Here is a 16,325-nt window from a genome sequence, read left to right as displayed (position 1 = left end):
GTGTATTCTTACACTTTTCAAAAGTGGAGTGCAGCTCTGCCTACACTGAGTGTGTAAGGAGAAACTGAGGGGCTTTCGTTTTGCATTTCCTTTATTTTGAATCATCTGACTTACAGGGGTTTTCTTTGCCTAATGTTGTTAGGCACAGAAATTTAGCTTATGCTTATCTTACCACAATACAAAATGTCTTATTTTTTTACTAGGAACTGAGAGAAGTACTTCAGGAACATGACTGGGTGTATGATGAAGCACTGGAGGCCCTGACAATATTTGCAGATGATGAGGGTAAAGACAGATTTATAATCCATTTTATTCCACGACAGAACAAATGGACCTGTGATGTAAATACTTTCTAATGTTCAGCAGTGACGGTCCTGACAGCACCATGCCTGGAAACTTGCACTTATACTTGAAATTAGTATTATGGGCAGGATAAGAGATGGAAACTCAATTTTTCTGTATTTCGATCTTTTGCTCTGTAAGTAGAGATAAATGTCTTTGCCCTGCTAATACACATATTCATAAAAAGTTGTAGTTACCTATGGGTATGTCTTAAAATGTATTTTGAAATGTGTCAAAGCTGACACCTGCCCCCTTCCTGCTTGTTTAAAAATAAGTTTGTCTTTTAACTGGAGTAATTTGTAAATTACTGATTTCTGGATCAGTAACTGCAAATAACTGGATAGGTGACAAGTGGCATATGCCATTTTGTCCTTTTAAAATATATTCTAGCAGAGAAAAATACTAGAAATAGGCCTTAAATTATACAAGTCATTTGTAAATACCAATACTTTAGATGTGGCAGGGAGCAAAAACAGTCATTCCAAGTAAATCTGCAAGTTATAACTTAAATACTATTTAATGAGTACCTTTCAGTGTGTAAAACAGCTGTCAGATATGTATATGTTTTGCTGTATCAGCTATTTAAGTGTAGTTGGGGTAGGGCAGTGTTCTTAATTGGAAGTGGAGAGAGCTGTCAGTGTGCATGAAATTGTCTCACTGCTGCTTCTGAGAAGGTAGACATCAGGGTTGGAATCAATCAGCAGCAAGCTGGGATTGGGCAGACGAGAAACTTCAACTGCTCTCTTCCCATGGGGGAAGAAAAACCCACACAAATCACTTCTGAAAATTACTTGCTCATGTTCAGTTAAATAACTTCTGTCTTATTTTAAGACAGTAGGGTTATTTTGGTCAGAAATACATCATTCTTTGAGTTTCCTTAACAAGTGTATGTTTTCACTGTCCCACCTCTAATACTGTACTACAATGCATTAAAATTGAAAAAATATATCATTTTCATCATGAAAGAAGGCTTGTTTTGTCGAATCAACAGAATTCATATCTCCGCAGTTGGGTGCAGTGTGACCAGTATCTCATCCTTGTGATACATCAGAGTTCTTAACTGTTTACTCTTACTTCTGAAGCTCACAAATATTACATAGCATTGATCATCTATATTTTAAGATAGTTACTTAAAACCTTCTATTTGAGCATTATACAAATGAGTATTGCTTATCTTATACTCACAGTTGGATCTATTGACATGTTTTTTACAGACTTGCATTTTTTATACAGACTTGCTTTTCTTTTCTCTTTAGTAACACCTGCTGTTGAGTTCTTGTGTATGAAATACTAGAATTGTATCTTATAGGTTTTATATTGGAAGAACAGTGTGGGTTTTCATTCTCCCTTAACCAGTATGCATTGACTTGTTGCCTTCCATATTGCATGCACAGAAATGGGATTACCTATCAGAAGAAAAACTTCTGATTTGACGGAAGCCTCCACCAAGAGCACAAGTGACGAGAGTAAAGAGAAGACAAAGCAGAAACCTGAGAAAGAGCAGAATGGCTTTCAGAAAAAGGACAAAAGCAAAAGGAGCATTTGGAATACTAAAAGAGAAACACAAGACTTGGAGGACGAGTCGGCTTCCGAAGACGGCGGTAGCTCCCTTGACGAGGACTACGGCGATGGCGACGAAGTGATGGAGGATGGCTACAAAGCGAAAATCCTCAGCTTCCTGCAGGATGCTTCCCCGGGTGAACTGACTTTGATCCCCCAGTGTTCTCAGAAAAAGGCTCAGAAGATAATCGCGCTCCGGCCCTTTAACAGCTGGGAGGCTCTGGTAGGTCTGCATTCTTCTTTCCCTATCCCCAGCCTGCCTAGAGTCAAGGTGGCTTCAGCCTAGGGAGGCTTAGATGGGTGGCCTTATCCTGATTAGGCTAAAATGCTATGTTCCTTCTAAGCCAATAGCATTTCAAATAGTGTCATATGACCTGATTTTGAATGAATTAAGGGGTGATTTTTCTGGAAAACTCAAGCTGATTGGCTGACATTACTGTCACTCACTCTGTAGCATAGAAAGTTGGTTGATTTCACTGCAGAAGAAGAAATTAGAGCTTTCACTTGGGAAGGAGGTGTTTGCTAGCCTGTTCTGAGCTCTTGTAGCTGAAAACCGATGCAGGAGGGAAGAACGTGGCAGGACCTTTACTGCAGACACTTGTATAGCAGCAGCAGCTTCCAGGGTAGCTCCATGATTGAAGGAGCCAGCATGGATATTTTCAGTTTCATGCAAGGACGGTCGCTCTCTTTTTCTTTTTTTTTTCTTTTTTTTTTTTTGCCTACTGCAGCTTAGTCTCTAGCATGGTTTTGCTGGCTAAGCAGTGCAGCCATTTTTAGTGGAGTGAGCTGCTCTGTTTTTATTAATAAAAAGATAAAGCATCAGAAGGCTAAACCACAATCCACCACAGAAGGGAAAGCAATACCTGTTGGTAAGTACCTTATCTACTGTCACTGGGATGTTACTTTCAAATGTTTCCCATAGTTTGTTTGTTGCCTTCGCATTTCATACAGTTCCAGTGAACTGCAAAACATCAAATGTGATAAAAGCAACATTCTGGTAAGAAACCTGAAGTGCGTTAAGGCAGATTGTCTTTATTTAATTTATTAATGGTTTGGATTTTAAAGCAGTAACTGTACACAGGCCCTCTTACAGAGTAATTGGTGTGTTTTTTTCATCAGTATTTGTTCTAAAACCTCCCCCACTGATGTATGTGTGAAATTCTTCCATATGTGTAAAACAATAACATTTATTATTCACTGTGTGAAATATTTTACCACAAAATAGCAAGAGATACTAAACAGATTTTTAAGGAAAACAAAATGATCTTTGTATGTTGTGTTGCAAGGGGAAGGGGGAGACAAGAGGAGGATACTTGAAAAAAAATACAGGCTACAGGTATGCTGCAAAAGAAATCCGTTTTGCCCCAAGCCTTTGGCTTCTCACAGAACATCTGTCATACAGCTATTCCTTTCTAAACTTGTTGGATTTTGCCTGAACTTAGTTCTTTGCAGAAATATTTGCTACAAGGCTGTTCTCCTTTTCTCCGTGTAAAATATTTAACAGTAAAAAAAGCTGCATGGGCCTGTTTGCGTTCAAAATTTGTCTTTCATAAAGATTGCTGCTGTCAGCAACCACATGTTTATGTAGTATTGTGAATACTTGCCAAAAAAAAGTAGAAGTGGTTTGCAGCAGATTTTAGCAGATGTTTTGTATCAGTGTGGATTTAATTGTTTATGAAGATCCAGTAGCTCAGTAACCCAACATTTTTCCTAGCAATTAATGAGTGGTTAGAATAATGGAGAGAGCTGGTTCAGTTATAGCATTAAAGAAATTGGCTTTACTTTTACAGTCTGCTTTACTGTAATGGTATCTTGTGTAACACAGTGTAAAGCACTAGAGGTTATTACCACTTGTTCATTATTAGAATTAAGGAAGATATTAAGGCTCTCAGCCTGAGATTAAAACTAAAGCCTACTTATTTATAAATTAAATGTTTTATTCCAGGCAAACATAAGTTAGAATGTCTTTTTTGTTCTAGACAACCTCTTTAAGTTGGTCTAATTTTTTTTTAATGGGTTTAAATTATTTTCAAGCCTGTGAAACTAATAAGAGAGCTTCAAAATACTTCTTTGGAGCCGATATTTTAGACAGATGTTTAACTTGATCTAGTAACTCTTAAAATACAGAGAAAAAAAATTTGTGTTCTGAGATTGCCTTTCTCAGTACTCATCATATTCACAGCCTAAAATTGCACATTGCTTTCTGAGGCAGAATGTTTGGAAGGGTGGCTCCAGGTGCTTCTGCAAAGCCCAGGCATGGAGCTGAGACAGAAGAGGAAAGAGATGTGATGGTCATATGGGAGATCCTGAGGAGCAGCTCTGGTGCGGGAATAGGGGATTAGAACACAAGGAGAGCAGATGGGGATGCAGGGTGGTCAACTAAAGGGTGGTCAACAGAAAGCATGGCTGTGAGAGCCAGGAGGAAGAGGGAGGGATGAGCACTGAGAATGTCGATGACTGTTGGAAGGCAAGGTGAAGCAAAGGTTCAGAACAGGCAAAGGACAGAGTGGATAGGAAAGTTCACTTCCCTATGTCTTGGTGTGATGTCATATGTTATGTAGTTTTTATACAAGGGGCCAGCGTTCAGCGATGTTTTTCTCTCTCAGTGCAGACCTGCTCTGTACTGGCTTCATAGTCTATATACAGCTCTACAGCTCTGTAACAGCTACTCAGGATGGACATGAGGGAGTAAACCAACACCTGTTGGGAAATACCTCCCTTCCTGGTGGGTCTTTTCATAGAGTTGTAGAATATCCTGAGTTGGAACGGACCTACAAGGATCATCAAATTCCAGCTCCTGGCTCTGTATAGGACAGCCCCAAGTATCACACCATGTGCCTGAAAGCATCGTCCAGACACTTCCTGAACTCTGTCAGGCTTTGGTGCTGTGACCACTTCCCTGGGGAGCCTGTTCCAGCACCCAGCCACCTTCTGGGTGAAAAACCTTTTTCTAATATCCATCCTAAACCTCCCCTGACACAACTTCAGGCCATTCCCTTGTGTCCTGTCACTGGTCACCAGGGAGAAGAGATCAGTGCCTCCCCCTCGGCTTCCCCTCGTGAGGAAGTTGTAGACATTTGTGAGGTCCCCCCTCAGTCTCCTCTGTTGGCTTCACACCTTTCTCTCCCCTTTGCTTTGAGGTCCAGGTGATACCCACTGGCACACATTGTGGGCCAACAGACAGCATGGTTTCTTTCCTTGGTGGAAGCACTTCTGGGCACCTATTGCCCTTCCTCCCCATCCTCACTGCTCTAAAAAACTTATATTTAACAGTGCTCTCTTTTCCAGGCTGTGGAATGCACCAGTGTTGGAAAACACAGCACTCAGCACTGTTTCCTCAGCAGAGAGGCTGTAAACACAGTTGTGTAAGGGCAATACCTGCGTGTGTTCAGTGTGTGCCAAGAAACAAAGGCAGATCCAAGACTGGCTCACGAAGGAGCTCAGCTGAGCTTTCGATGTCTGGGGTGGTGGTCTGTTCCTTGGCCTGCTGAGGGTGCCCAATGCAGTTTCATGCTGCCTCTGGTAAATGCAGGGAATGAACTGGAGAGGGTTTAGTGCTATTTAGTTTCTTATTTTTAAGGCATATAACTGTTAACTACTTGAATTTCCTTTTAGTTTAAAAACATATGCATCTGTGTGAGATTTGCTGTATCCTCATTTCCCTCATTCACATTATTATTCCATCACAAAATAAGCTGTTTAGGTTTTAAAGATTTTGTAATTTAAACAATATCTGTAGAAATTCTTAGGGAGTACACACAAGTTAAACTGTATGTACTGATGCAATGTATTACATGGAAATTCTGACATAGCATATCACTATTAGGGGAATGGGAGAACTGAGCAGACAAAAATGGACATACTTGTCCATCACATTCCATACACTGCAGCAATGTATGAGCAGTGAGGAGATACAGGGGAGGGTAGATTCAGGTTTTTTATTATCTCATTTTGTTTGGCTGCACGTGTACAAACTGCTACAAAAACCAAATTGGCTGGAAATCCAGAAGCACCTTGTACCAAAGCAAACTGAAAGGGGGAGCAGCAAATGCATTAGGTTAGAAACGGGAAACTGCTTAATGTGGAACTGGGGTTAGCTGATTGAGGCTGAGGCTGACTTTTACCCTTAAGCAGTAAAGTGAAATCCTACATCACCTGCAAGTGGTGTGAAGGCCCAAGCAGAGTGTGCTGGCATGGCAGTTCAAAGTGCCCTGTGAGAGCTCACGGGTTCACTTGTCTGTGATGGTCTCACATTTTTGGGCCTCATTTGAAAAAAAAATGAACTTGGGAAGCTGTCATAACCTCTAGTAAACCAAAGGCCACCCGTGGATCTGCTTTGTGTTCTGTACAACAGGGTAACACCCTGTGTTTCACATGCAAACCAGTGGCTAAAGTTTTTCTTGTTGCAACTTGGAGCTGAATGTTAATGTGCTGACATGAAACAATACAATTTCTGTTAGTAGCAGATGGCTTAATTTTCCACACCTTTATTTATGGATTATAGGATTTCTATTCATGCCAACCAGAGCTTTAGGCATCAAAACAAATCTTGAAATTTTGTAGTCACCTGTTAAAAACCATGTTCTTTTTTTGTTGCTAAGTAGAGGTGTCTGTTTAGAAAACTTCTTTGCAGGTGTTTGACATGTGCTGTCCTTGTGAGTGTAGCTAAACTTTCTGGGATTTGTTTAAAATGGAAAAAACACAAAACACCCCTCACCCCACCCCCAAACTGTAATTGCCTCACTCCATTTCTCCTTTTTTTTCTTTTTGTTTTTTTAATGAAAGCATTGTCTCGTTATACAGTTCACCTTAAAAAACCTTTCTTTTACTCTGCAGTGTGGCAATATCGATAAATTACATAACAGATGGATCATGTAACCCCTTTTTTTATGGAAGGAATTCTTGGAGGATATATGCATATGAAGTCTTGTGCTAAATTTTAACAGATCCGTGATTTAAAATTCAAAAATATCTGTTTGGAAATTACTTATCTTTTAATATAAGAATTCTTTAAATCCATAAATAAAAGAATATGTCTGTTCTTTACAGTGAAATATGCATAGATACGCATGAAAATGCTGTAATTACAAATATGATCCCAGTTACTGCAGAAATATATTTATTAGTAGGTTTTACACTTTCTGCAGATGGCACTATATGGGACTCAGGAGAAATCCATGGGCCTGAAGGGCATGTTTTGACACAACTTAAGGCTTCTTGGCTCTGACATGGAGAATATCCATATTGTAGTGAATATTTGGAGTTTAGAGAAAGAATAGTTTAGAGAAAGAAAATAAAAAGTGACTAGTGTGGACTGGAGGAAGCAAGTGGTGGAAGAAAGACTTCTGTGTACTGTCAGTACTTGGTGACCACAGAAAACCCAGCATAGTTTAAGGAAACTTCTTACTGCCTTTTTCTTTTTTTCAATATGCCTAAGTCCAGTTTGAATGTGCCATTCACGATAGAGTTAGAACTGGAACTGAATTATACTGAGCCCCAGACATACTCCTAACAAAATTTAATCACTTACTTTATAGGTTCATTGGTCTGCCTTGGTGCCTACATTATACTTACATCTTAAATCTTTAGTATGTAATAGGGTGTGCTTAAAAGGACATCTAATGATATTCAATGCATTTTTTCTGCCTTCTGGGGTTTTGTTCTTTTGTTGGGCCTTGGCCTCCATAGCGTGCTTTGTGCTGTATGTTGCCCCCCTCCCCGAAGATTTTGAATCTAATGCTCCTGTGTTTTTCATTAGAAACTCTTGAGAGAACTTGAGTCTTTTAGGATTTCAGGTTTTACGGTGCAGGGAGCTCTAATGATGACCTTCAGTGTGGATCCACAGTTTGCAGTGGGTCTAGTGTGTAAGGAGTATTTGAAGTTTTGAGAGAAGATCAGGATTCTGTTGCTGTCTCCTGCTTGAATTACTTACTGCCTGCAGCAGCCATGGATTTTCACTGTAGCACTTTTGCTGCTATTACCAGTGTTCATAGAATTCTTTTTGTTATTATTTTGCAGTTTACAAAAATGACTAAGACTACCGGTTTGTCAGAAGATATAGTGTGGAACTGCAAGATATTGCTGAAGGAGAGGGACGTGGTTCTGAAGCTCATGAATAAATGTGAAGACATTTCAAATAAACTGACAAAACAAGTAACCAGGATTACTGGAGATGGAGGATGTGGATGGAACATAGAGCAGCCCTCCATTCTGAATCAGAGGTATCTTTCCCTTTTTTATACTTACAAGGGTGTTGGACAGTAAAGTGTACTTGAAGACCTTGTTTTACTTCCTCCAGGTTTTAATGGATGTAAAAGTCAACCTTGAGGAATGGGATCATGAGTTGTCAACTTTTTTCAAACAAAAGCCCAAACAAACCTGCTTCTGTTATGGGGGATCTTAGATTTCAAAGGTGTCAAATTGAAATGAATCTGAGCAAACTTGGAAGGTTTATCAGCTGGACAAAAGACTTTGGTCAGGAAGTTGAGATGTACAAAACAATCTGGAACTTTGTATCCGGTGGGAGTGGCACCAGGGATGTGTTGGGGGAAGGATTTATTTCAGAGAGGTAAATTGGTAAGAATCTCCAAATGGATAGGAATAAAGAGAGAATTTAGGAGGAATGGAAATGGATATGGTAGGAGGGATTATCCTAAGGATTAGGAAGCATAGGGGTGAAGTGTGGAAAAAAGTGGCCAAAGTAGCAACTTGAATTAGACTGTTAGTGGTAAATAGCAAAAGAATTCTCAACTACATGAAAATAAAACCTGAGAGGAAGGAACTGTCTGGGGGGAGCTTGTCAGTGATATTTCTTTGGCAAAAAATGCTGAACTAGGTGACTTGCTGTTGAGTGTGTTTTGTGGATTGTGCATGTTTGGGTTTTTCTTTGGTGCTGACACAGCCAGTAATTGTACAACAGAGAAACTTACGGATGCAACTGGTAAATGCCACTTAATTTATTGTGTATTTGTACAATTAACAATTATGTAACTGCTTTTAGCTGGTTATGTATCACTGATTTTAGAGAAAAAGTATTTATTGTGTTACTCATTTTGATCATTTAAGATCTATGACAATTCAGGTAAACTCAGTTTGGAAATGCTCTTTGTATTCAGGTGACTGATTAAATAAAGTTTTTGTTTTTCACTACATGAGGAGATCTAGACTATTAAAATATAGGCAATGTTACTACACTTCACATTCTGTGATTACTATAAGTGTAAAGTTGTCTTTCATGGAGAAACAAATAAAAGGTGGTAACAAGCTTGACTTTTTTTTTTTAACAGTTTGAAACTGAAGCCGTATCAGAAGATTGGTTTGAACTGGTTAGCACTGCTGTATAAACACAGATTGAATGGCATATTGGCTGATGAAATGGTAAGTGTGAAACTGATTATTTAAGAATCATTTAAAGTTTGCAAAAATGTACTTTGTTAAATTCTTTCTTTTCCTAGAAACCTCAAGCATATTATAAGTACTTTGTTTTCACTAATATAACTTAAATTGCAAACAGTTTCTCCAAAAGCTTAGAAGTGACTGAGCTTTTACTTTAATTTTGAAAGTCAAAGGTAGCCTAAGATTCATGGACACTGATAATTACAAGTCACAGGGTGTCTTCTAATACAGTGGAAGCAGTTTCTACCACAAGAGGTTGTTCTCAAACCATGCTTTTAATAGCTTCTTGCCCATAAATACAACTCACTCTACTTGTCCAATATTTAGTGCAGTGAGCCCTTATCTTCTACATTTCTGCATCAGTTTCAAAAGAGGTAGTTAACAATACAGGAAAAACTAAATTCTGTTCTGCTTCTCCAGAAGCAGCATTTCCACCCTCTCGTGGGTTTGAGGTTTTGTTGAAGGCTGACACCACCAGTAGCTGTACAACAGAAAAAACTTAGTGATGTCGCTGCTAAGTGTGTTGCTTTTAATCCTGGCTGCTTTCATCTTGTGATAAACCATGAATGAATGGGTTGGTTTGCTGCACTCTCAGTCAGTGTTTCTCAACTTCTGTATGTTTCGTGTTTGTAAGAATGTGCCTATTTTGTGATAAATAAGATAAATTTTTAAAGGCCTGTTACAGAAAACGTGAAAGTGAGTATTGGTGGAAATTAAGGCTTATCTTAAAGAATCTGATTGCCATAATAAATTCCATTTCAGATATAGCTGGAATAACTTTTGTACAGCTGATGCAAATGGAAAGAAACATTTAGTTTCCTAGTCATCGGTTTTATGTATTGTTTCAGGAAGGTAAATTTTTGAAGATGATTTGAGGGGTGAATTTGCACTAAAATGAAAAACTTCATAAATGGAAAAGATGAATCTTTGATGCTCAAATATTGAGCTGAAATGATAATGGAGTTTGACTGAGGTTCTACATAAGGAGGAATTGTCTTCTGTAAAAGTGTGGTTAAGCAGAACAAATTTTCTAATCAGATTTCTAATCTTTACTGAATCATTGCTACACTATAATTGTCTTATGTGTACAAAACACTATTATGTTCTACAGATTGTAAGTTTTGTTTAAATGGATTTATTTTCTCTTAGGGCTTGGGAAAAACAATTCAAGCTATTGCATTTCTAGCTTATCTCTACCAAGAGGGCAATAGAGGTCCCCATTTGATAGTTGTGCCAGCTTCAACATTAGGTAAGTTGCAAGCTTCAAAAATATTTCTTTGCTTAAAAAAAAAAGCAATCATGGACAGACTGCAGCAAAGATAATTTAATGAAAGAAAACTTGATTTTCTTATGGTGGTATTCAACTCCTTAAGTAATTTGAATTGGAATTCAAACCATATTGAAGACATGCTTGTTCTGAATTAATTAGACCTAGCATGGAAATTTTTTTTAATGATCTGTATGCTTTGCAAAAAATAAAGCTGCTTGTTAGAATTTGAACTTGTGTAGCAAAGTAATCATTTTACTTACCAAATATTGGCTGAAATTCCAACTCTTCAGGCTGTGCTTAGGGTTAGGTTTCATGACATTTGAAACATTCAGTGTCTTTTTTCCTCTTTGCTGCACAGCATCTGTCAAAGCAGATCAAAATCCTAAAATGATGAGGCTGACTGTCTTTTAGGTGTGTGTTCTGATTGTTTTATGGCCTCAGTTGAAAGTAGGAAGAATAAGTGGAATAAAATATGTCATCAAAGCTTATGAGGTTGAGCAGAAACTGGTTATTGATGGAGTTAAATTTGGTTTTGTTGAATGATTATAGAAAGAAGAAAGTAACAAGTTGAATTTAGAAAGTAAATGCTGGTTTTAATTTAAAATACTTAAATATACTGGGCTTCAAAAATTTCTCTTAACTCATCAGAAAAGCTTCCGCTTGTTCAACTGCAGTTCAAAATTGCCATTTTTAGTGTGCTTTCAAAGTCCACTAGAACCCACCTTTTTTTCATAACTCCTAAGGTGCATACTGCTTAAAACCCAAGGTGTACATAAATATGTGAACAAAGGTGTTTTTGTGAAGTCAGTCTTAGAGGCTTATGGATTGTAGTGGCAGGTTGGCCTACGTCTTCTGGGACCCCTGGGAAGAGTGGTCTGCTGGCAGCTTTCCTGACACTTCTCTGGAGGGATCTCTTCAGTCCTGATTTGGGTCCAGCCCATGCCCAAGTGGCATTTACCTGAGACCCCCTTCTGCTGTGGTTTGGGGTCAGAGGTGGTTGGTGTTGGCTGTCAAACAAACAGTTTCCCCTGGGGCACAGCAACGTTGCCCGTGGCCGCTCTGCTGGCTGCACACCTGGAGCTGGGTCGGGTTGTCAGGCTCCCTTGCCTGCTCCCAGAGGCACTGTCTCTCCTGATGACACACTTTTGAAGGCAAGTACTGACAGATAAAGTGATTTGCTTTCTGAGGCATCGACTGTCTAGGGAACAAATCAAACTGCAAAGTTAAGCATTGTATTATTTTTATGTGGTGGTTACAGACCATGCAGGGTCTGTTTCTGTAGAAGTTTAAAGTGCAAGCTGGTTAAGCAAGAGTTATTAAAAACCCAGTTGTGGGTTGTTCAGTTTCTTATATATTTCCAGTATTGAGACAAAATGTTTCTTAACCTTCAGGAGAATTCAAAGGGATTTGCTTTAAACTCAGATGTTTGTTTTAATTCTGAGGTGTGAAGTTATGTAAGACATAATAAGGTATAAATGACTTGGTTTTTGTTTTACTGATGTCTTACAGATAACTGGATAAGAGAAGTTCATCTGTGGTGTCCTGAACTGAATGTCCTTTTTTACTATGGTGAGGAATCCAATTTAGAAGTGAACCCACTTACCTGTGTGGTCAGCCAAAAAAAAGATTAATTGCTCATGGAAGCATTGTTTTAAGACAGTTGTTTAAATACACACATTTAATGATTAATGATTTCTGTGTACTGTCTTTAATTTTTTATATGTATATAAATTTATGTAATTGTACTTCTGTTTTGTCCTTTTGTAGGATCGCTAGAAGACAGGAAACATCTCAGGGTGGACATTATTAATAAAGTCGTTGATTTCAATGTAATCGTAACTACGTAAGTGCTGTTATAAAATTACAAAAAAGTGAGCTTTAGTGAGGTCCTGATGACCTCTAGTGGTACAGCAAAACAGACAATTTTGGGAGTCGGTTTTTAGGTAATGGTTAACTAGAGTTTTATTATTGTGTAAGATACTTTATCATAGATGCTTTAGATACTATCTATACATGCTGACAGATACATCTTACATTGTAATAGATTTGCACAGATTTTTGGAAAGTGTTACAGAGAGCATTGGCTCATCAAGTACACTGTAATTATTTGCTAGGAGTAAACTGCCTGGCCTTATGGTTGGTTACTTCCAGGCAGTTTCACTGCCCCTCATGTATTCTCTCCATAGCTCTTCACAATTTTAGAGAATTTGATTTGATTGTGATAACAATTTTTAAAAAAACAAGCTAAGTGCAAGTGATATTTTTCTCTGACAGATACAACTCTGCAATTAGTAGCTCAGAAGATCGAGGACTGTTCCGCAAGTTGAAGCTTAACTATGCCATTTTTGATGAAGGTCATATGCTCAAGAACATGAGCTCCGTACGCTACCAGCACCTTATGACAATTAATGTAAGAGGTTTAGTTATTGTTGGGTTAGGGGGGACAACTCCTGGTTTTTCTGTTCTGTAGCGATGAGCAGAAGGGAAATGGAATATTAACTGTAAAGTACATGTACACATAATGTTAGACAAATGACGTGCAAGTGAATTTGAGTGTTGATGTGGTCTGAGGAGTGGACCCTTCATTGTGATCTCTTTCAAGGAGATAAGCTCCCAAAGAAAGGCCATAAATTTCCTACAGCATCAGTACAATGATGATAGTGGTTGAGTTTCAGTATTAAGCAATTTCCCAGTTTTAGTCCATGGTAGTAAAGACTTTAAAAATGCTAATCTCATTACTTGTGCTGACACCTTGTATTTAATGACCTGCTCTGATAGGACTGTGCAAGAAAAGCTACCATAAAAACACTTTTTTCTTGTAGCCTGTGGCCTGAGTCAGCAGTGTTTTGAAAAAGAAAATTTGAGTACAGCTCTCTGATTATTATGCTCTAGAACTGTAGTACTTGTCCAGTAGTAATATACTTGATATCACTTATTGCAACTTATTTTTCAAGATGTTTTCATCAATAGCCTTTTTAAGAAGCTGATCTTTAAGCACTAAAACTATGGTTTTTACTTGCAATTCAAAACTTTTGCATAAGTACTGTATAGTAGAGAACTTAATGTGGGAACAACAATAAGCACAGTCATTAAGAGGGGGGGGAAACAAAACTAACAAAAACCCCTACAACAACAGCAACCAAAACAAAACCTAAACAGAACAATCGAGAAAAACCCAAATAAACCCAGGAAGGCTTTTTTTGAATTGTATTAAATTGTTATGTGCACAGTTCCCTACAGATCTGTAAACAGTTTTGTTGTCTTAACAAGGAAATTATTCTGTGAGATCCAAATATATCACTTTAAATAGTTATAATTTAAACCAAGCTCATTTTCCCACTTCTCCATAGCTGTGTTGTTTCTGCCAATAATAATTTTTAGCCTGTTTGACTAATGTTTCTCGTTGCTCTTTCCACTTTGGACAAACAGGCCAAGAATCGCTTGCTGCTAACAGGGACTCCAGTTCAAAACAATCTGTTGGAATTGATGTCCCTCTTGAATTTTGTCATGCCACATATGTTCAGCAGTAGCACGAGTGAAATTCGAAGGATGTTCTCTTCAAAAACAGTAAGTATCATGTATTCTCTTCTTGAAAATAACTTTTTTTTTTTGCTAGAAGAGTGTGGTTGCTGCATAACTTCTGTTTTATTGGTGTCTTAGGGAAACAGGTAATAATGGGATTATGAAGATCTAGAAAATGAAACAATGGAATAAACCATTTAAAGTAAAATGTGTCATAACAGGATATCTCAGAATACTAATGGTCATGTCAAATATGTCTCTTCTGGCTGGGTTTTTCATCAAGTTAGAACAGTTAAGGTGGTGGCATCACAGCTGAAAACTTCACACTGTAATTGAATTCTTGCAATATTTTCCCTAGAAGAGTGCTGAAGAACAAAGTGTATATGAAAAGGAGAGAATTGCACATGCGAAGCAGATAATAAAACCATTCATCTTGAGAAGAGTAAAAGATGAGGTAACATTTTATCTTTAAAATAATGGTTTTGTATTATCAAAAAGCCTGATAATCTTTGAGACCAACAGGTGAAATTTTTGGTAGTGCTGGTTTTAGCTGTTTATCTAGCAAGAGCAAGAAACTTGAGCTGTCTTTCATCTTTCAGGTTTTTGCAAGTAAAAATGTGACCTGGTGCAGCTTTGTATTTTGATATTTGTTATTTGCTAACTATTTACTGTTGAGAATTTTGGTTAGGAAAGATCAGCAAATAGTGTTTCAGTGCACTAAGTGACAAGAAGTGAAAAGTCCTCTCCATTGATCACGAAAATATTTGTGACTTTATAGTAATGGCATTTTAACTGAAGGGGTTTAGGAGTGAATGTGCATGTATTTATGTATAACTAGAAATGTGTGGTTTCTGTTATTTTGCCATCATCAAAAGGTTTCTTTTATTCAAAAATCCAAAACCTATTTAAATTCTTGTTTTTAGAATTGCATTTATAAAAGAAAGAGAAAATTTACTGATCTGACAAACTGTTAATGTGTGCTTGCAGATTTCAGTGGTCAGTGCCCTGAAGAGGGTAACCCTGATTATCAGGGAAGTAGATTCCATTATTGCATGTGATATTATTTCATGCAGTTCTGAAGTGTGCAGACCATGTTACTTGGTGTGGGGGTTGATGTATAATCCAAATCAAGATTTGAATATGTCAAATTGCTGACCGAGTTAGTGAAGTTGCAACCAATGAAAGTAATTGGGATGGGGAGAATAAATAGAATAGCTTAAAAGCAGGTTTGTAAGACAGTACAGAATTACAGAATTACTGACTGTCCACAACAGTACAGGTTTTATCTGGTATGATTTTGTTTTGTCAGGTCCTTAAACAACTACCTCCCAAGAAAGATCTCATTGAATTATGTGCCATGTCTGAGAAACAGGAACAACTCTATTTTGATCTCTTAAACAGGCTCAAGAAAACTATTAAAAGTAATGGTATGTAAGGGTCTTGTTTCCTTTTGGTGGATTTTTTTTATGCTGAGACATTTGTTGAGCGTGACTGCAAAGCCTTGCTTTGTAGAAATGTCTAATTCTCTTAAACTAACTATATCCTTCTATGAGTTTTTCTGAAGTTTGGGTAATAGGTGAAATTTCAAATTCAGTTCTTACAAATAAAATTCTCCTGAGAGATAAAGATGTATCAGGCACCTATGTATTATTACTAAATATATCTTATATCTTTGTTTACAGAGAAAAACTCTGATATGGGAAATGCAATGATGCAACTTAGAAAAATGGCTAATCACCCTCTCTTGCATCGTCAGTATTATACGACTGACAAGCTCAGGACCATGTCCATGCTTATGCTCAAGGTAAGGGGATGAGATTCAGAAGCAATCCTTAATTTTTCAGAATTTCTAATGCAACTTAAATAAGAGTTGTTTTATGGGGTTTGTTTTGTTTTTTGTTTTATTGTCAGTCCTCTGGTCAAAAGTGTGTCTTTGCAAAAAATTAAATGTTGCTGCTTTCTATTTCTCTGCATCTCTCAGTGCTCTAATCAAACTCTGTGTTTAGCACTGATTTTTGTATCAGATATTAGAATGGAGAGAACAGTTGTGTGTCTGCTGTCATCTCCTTTTCATTAGCTCCACCTTAACACCTCTTCCCTCCACCCCAAAATTTAAAGCCAAAGTGCTTAGGAAAAAAAAATGTTGGATGGACACTTGAGTTTAATAGTTTTCTGAGTAGCAAGAAAGCTAGGCTGTACACAACTAAAGTAAGGAAGGCGTAAGTATTGAAGTGTT

General features: G+C 37.8%; 1 protein-coding gene across 1 annotated transcript in view; it reads left to right on the top strand.

Annotated features, from left to right (window-relative positions):
• SMARCAD1 (SWI/SNF-related, matrix-associated actin-dependent regulator of chromatin, subfamily a, containing DEAD/H box 1) overlaps window positions 1–16,325 on the top strand; it is a 42,191-nt gene that overhangs the window by 21,253 nt on the left and 4,613 nt on the right. Inside the window, exons 8-19 of the mRNA XM_027706547.1 lie at window positions 204–285; window positions 1,737–2,125; window positions 7,921–8,123; window positions 9,189–9,279; window positions 10,447–10,546; window positions 12,077–12,136; window positions 12,335–12,410; window positions 12,842–12,977; window positions 13,997–14,134; window positions 14,448–14,543; window positions 15,399–15,516; window positions 15,772–15,893. Coding sequence (XP_027562348.1) covers window positions 204–285; window positions 1,737–2,125; window positions 7,921–8,123; window positions 9,189–9,279; window positions 10,447–10,546; window positions 12,077–12,136; window positions 12,335–12,410; window positions 12,842–12,977; window positions 13,997–14,134; window positions 14,448–14,543; window positions 15,399–15,516; window positions 15,772–15,893 — 1,611 coding nt within the window. The remainder of the gene's footprint in view (window positions 1–203; window positions 286–1,736; window positions 2,126–7,920; window positions 8,124–9,188; window positions 9,280–10,446; window positions 10,547–12,076; window positions 12,137–12,334; window positions 12,411–12,841; window positions 12,978–13,996; window positions 14,135–14,447; window positions 14,544–15,398; window positions 15,517–15,771; window positions 15,894–16,325) is intronic.

This window comes from Neopelma chrysocephalum, unplaced genomic scaffold (genome assembly GCF_003984885.1).
Source record: "Neopelma chrysocephalum unplaced genomic scaffold, ASM398488v2 Primary Assembly neopelma1_382, whole genome shotgun sequence".
Taxonomy (NCBI): domain Eukaryota; kingdom Metazoa; phylum Chordata; class Aves; order Passeriformes; family Pipridae; genus Neopelma; species Neopelma chrysocephalum.
The sequence above is the reverse complement of the archived record's forward strand: the minus strand, read 5'-3'. Positions and strand labels throughout refer to the sequence as shown.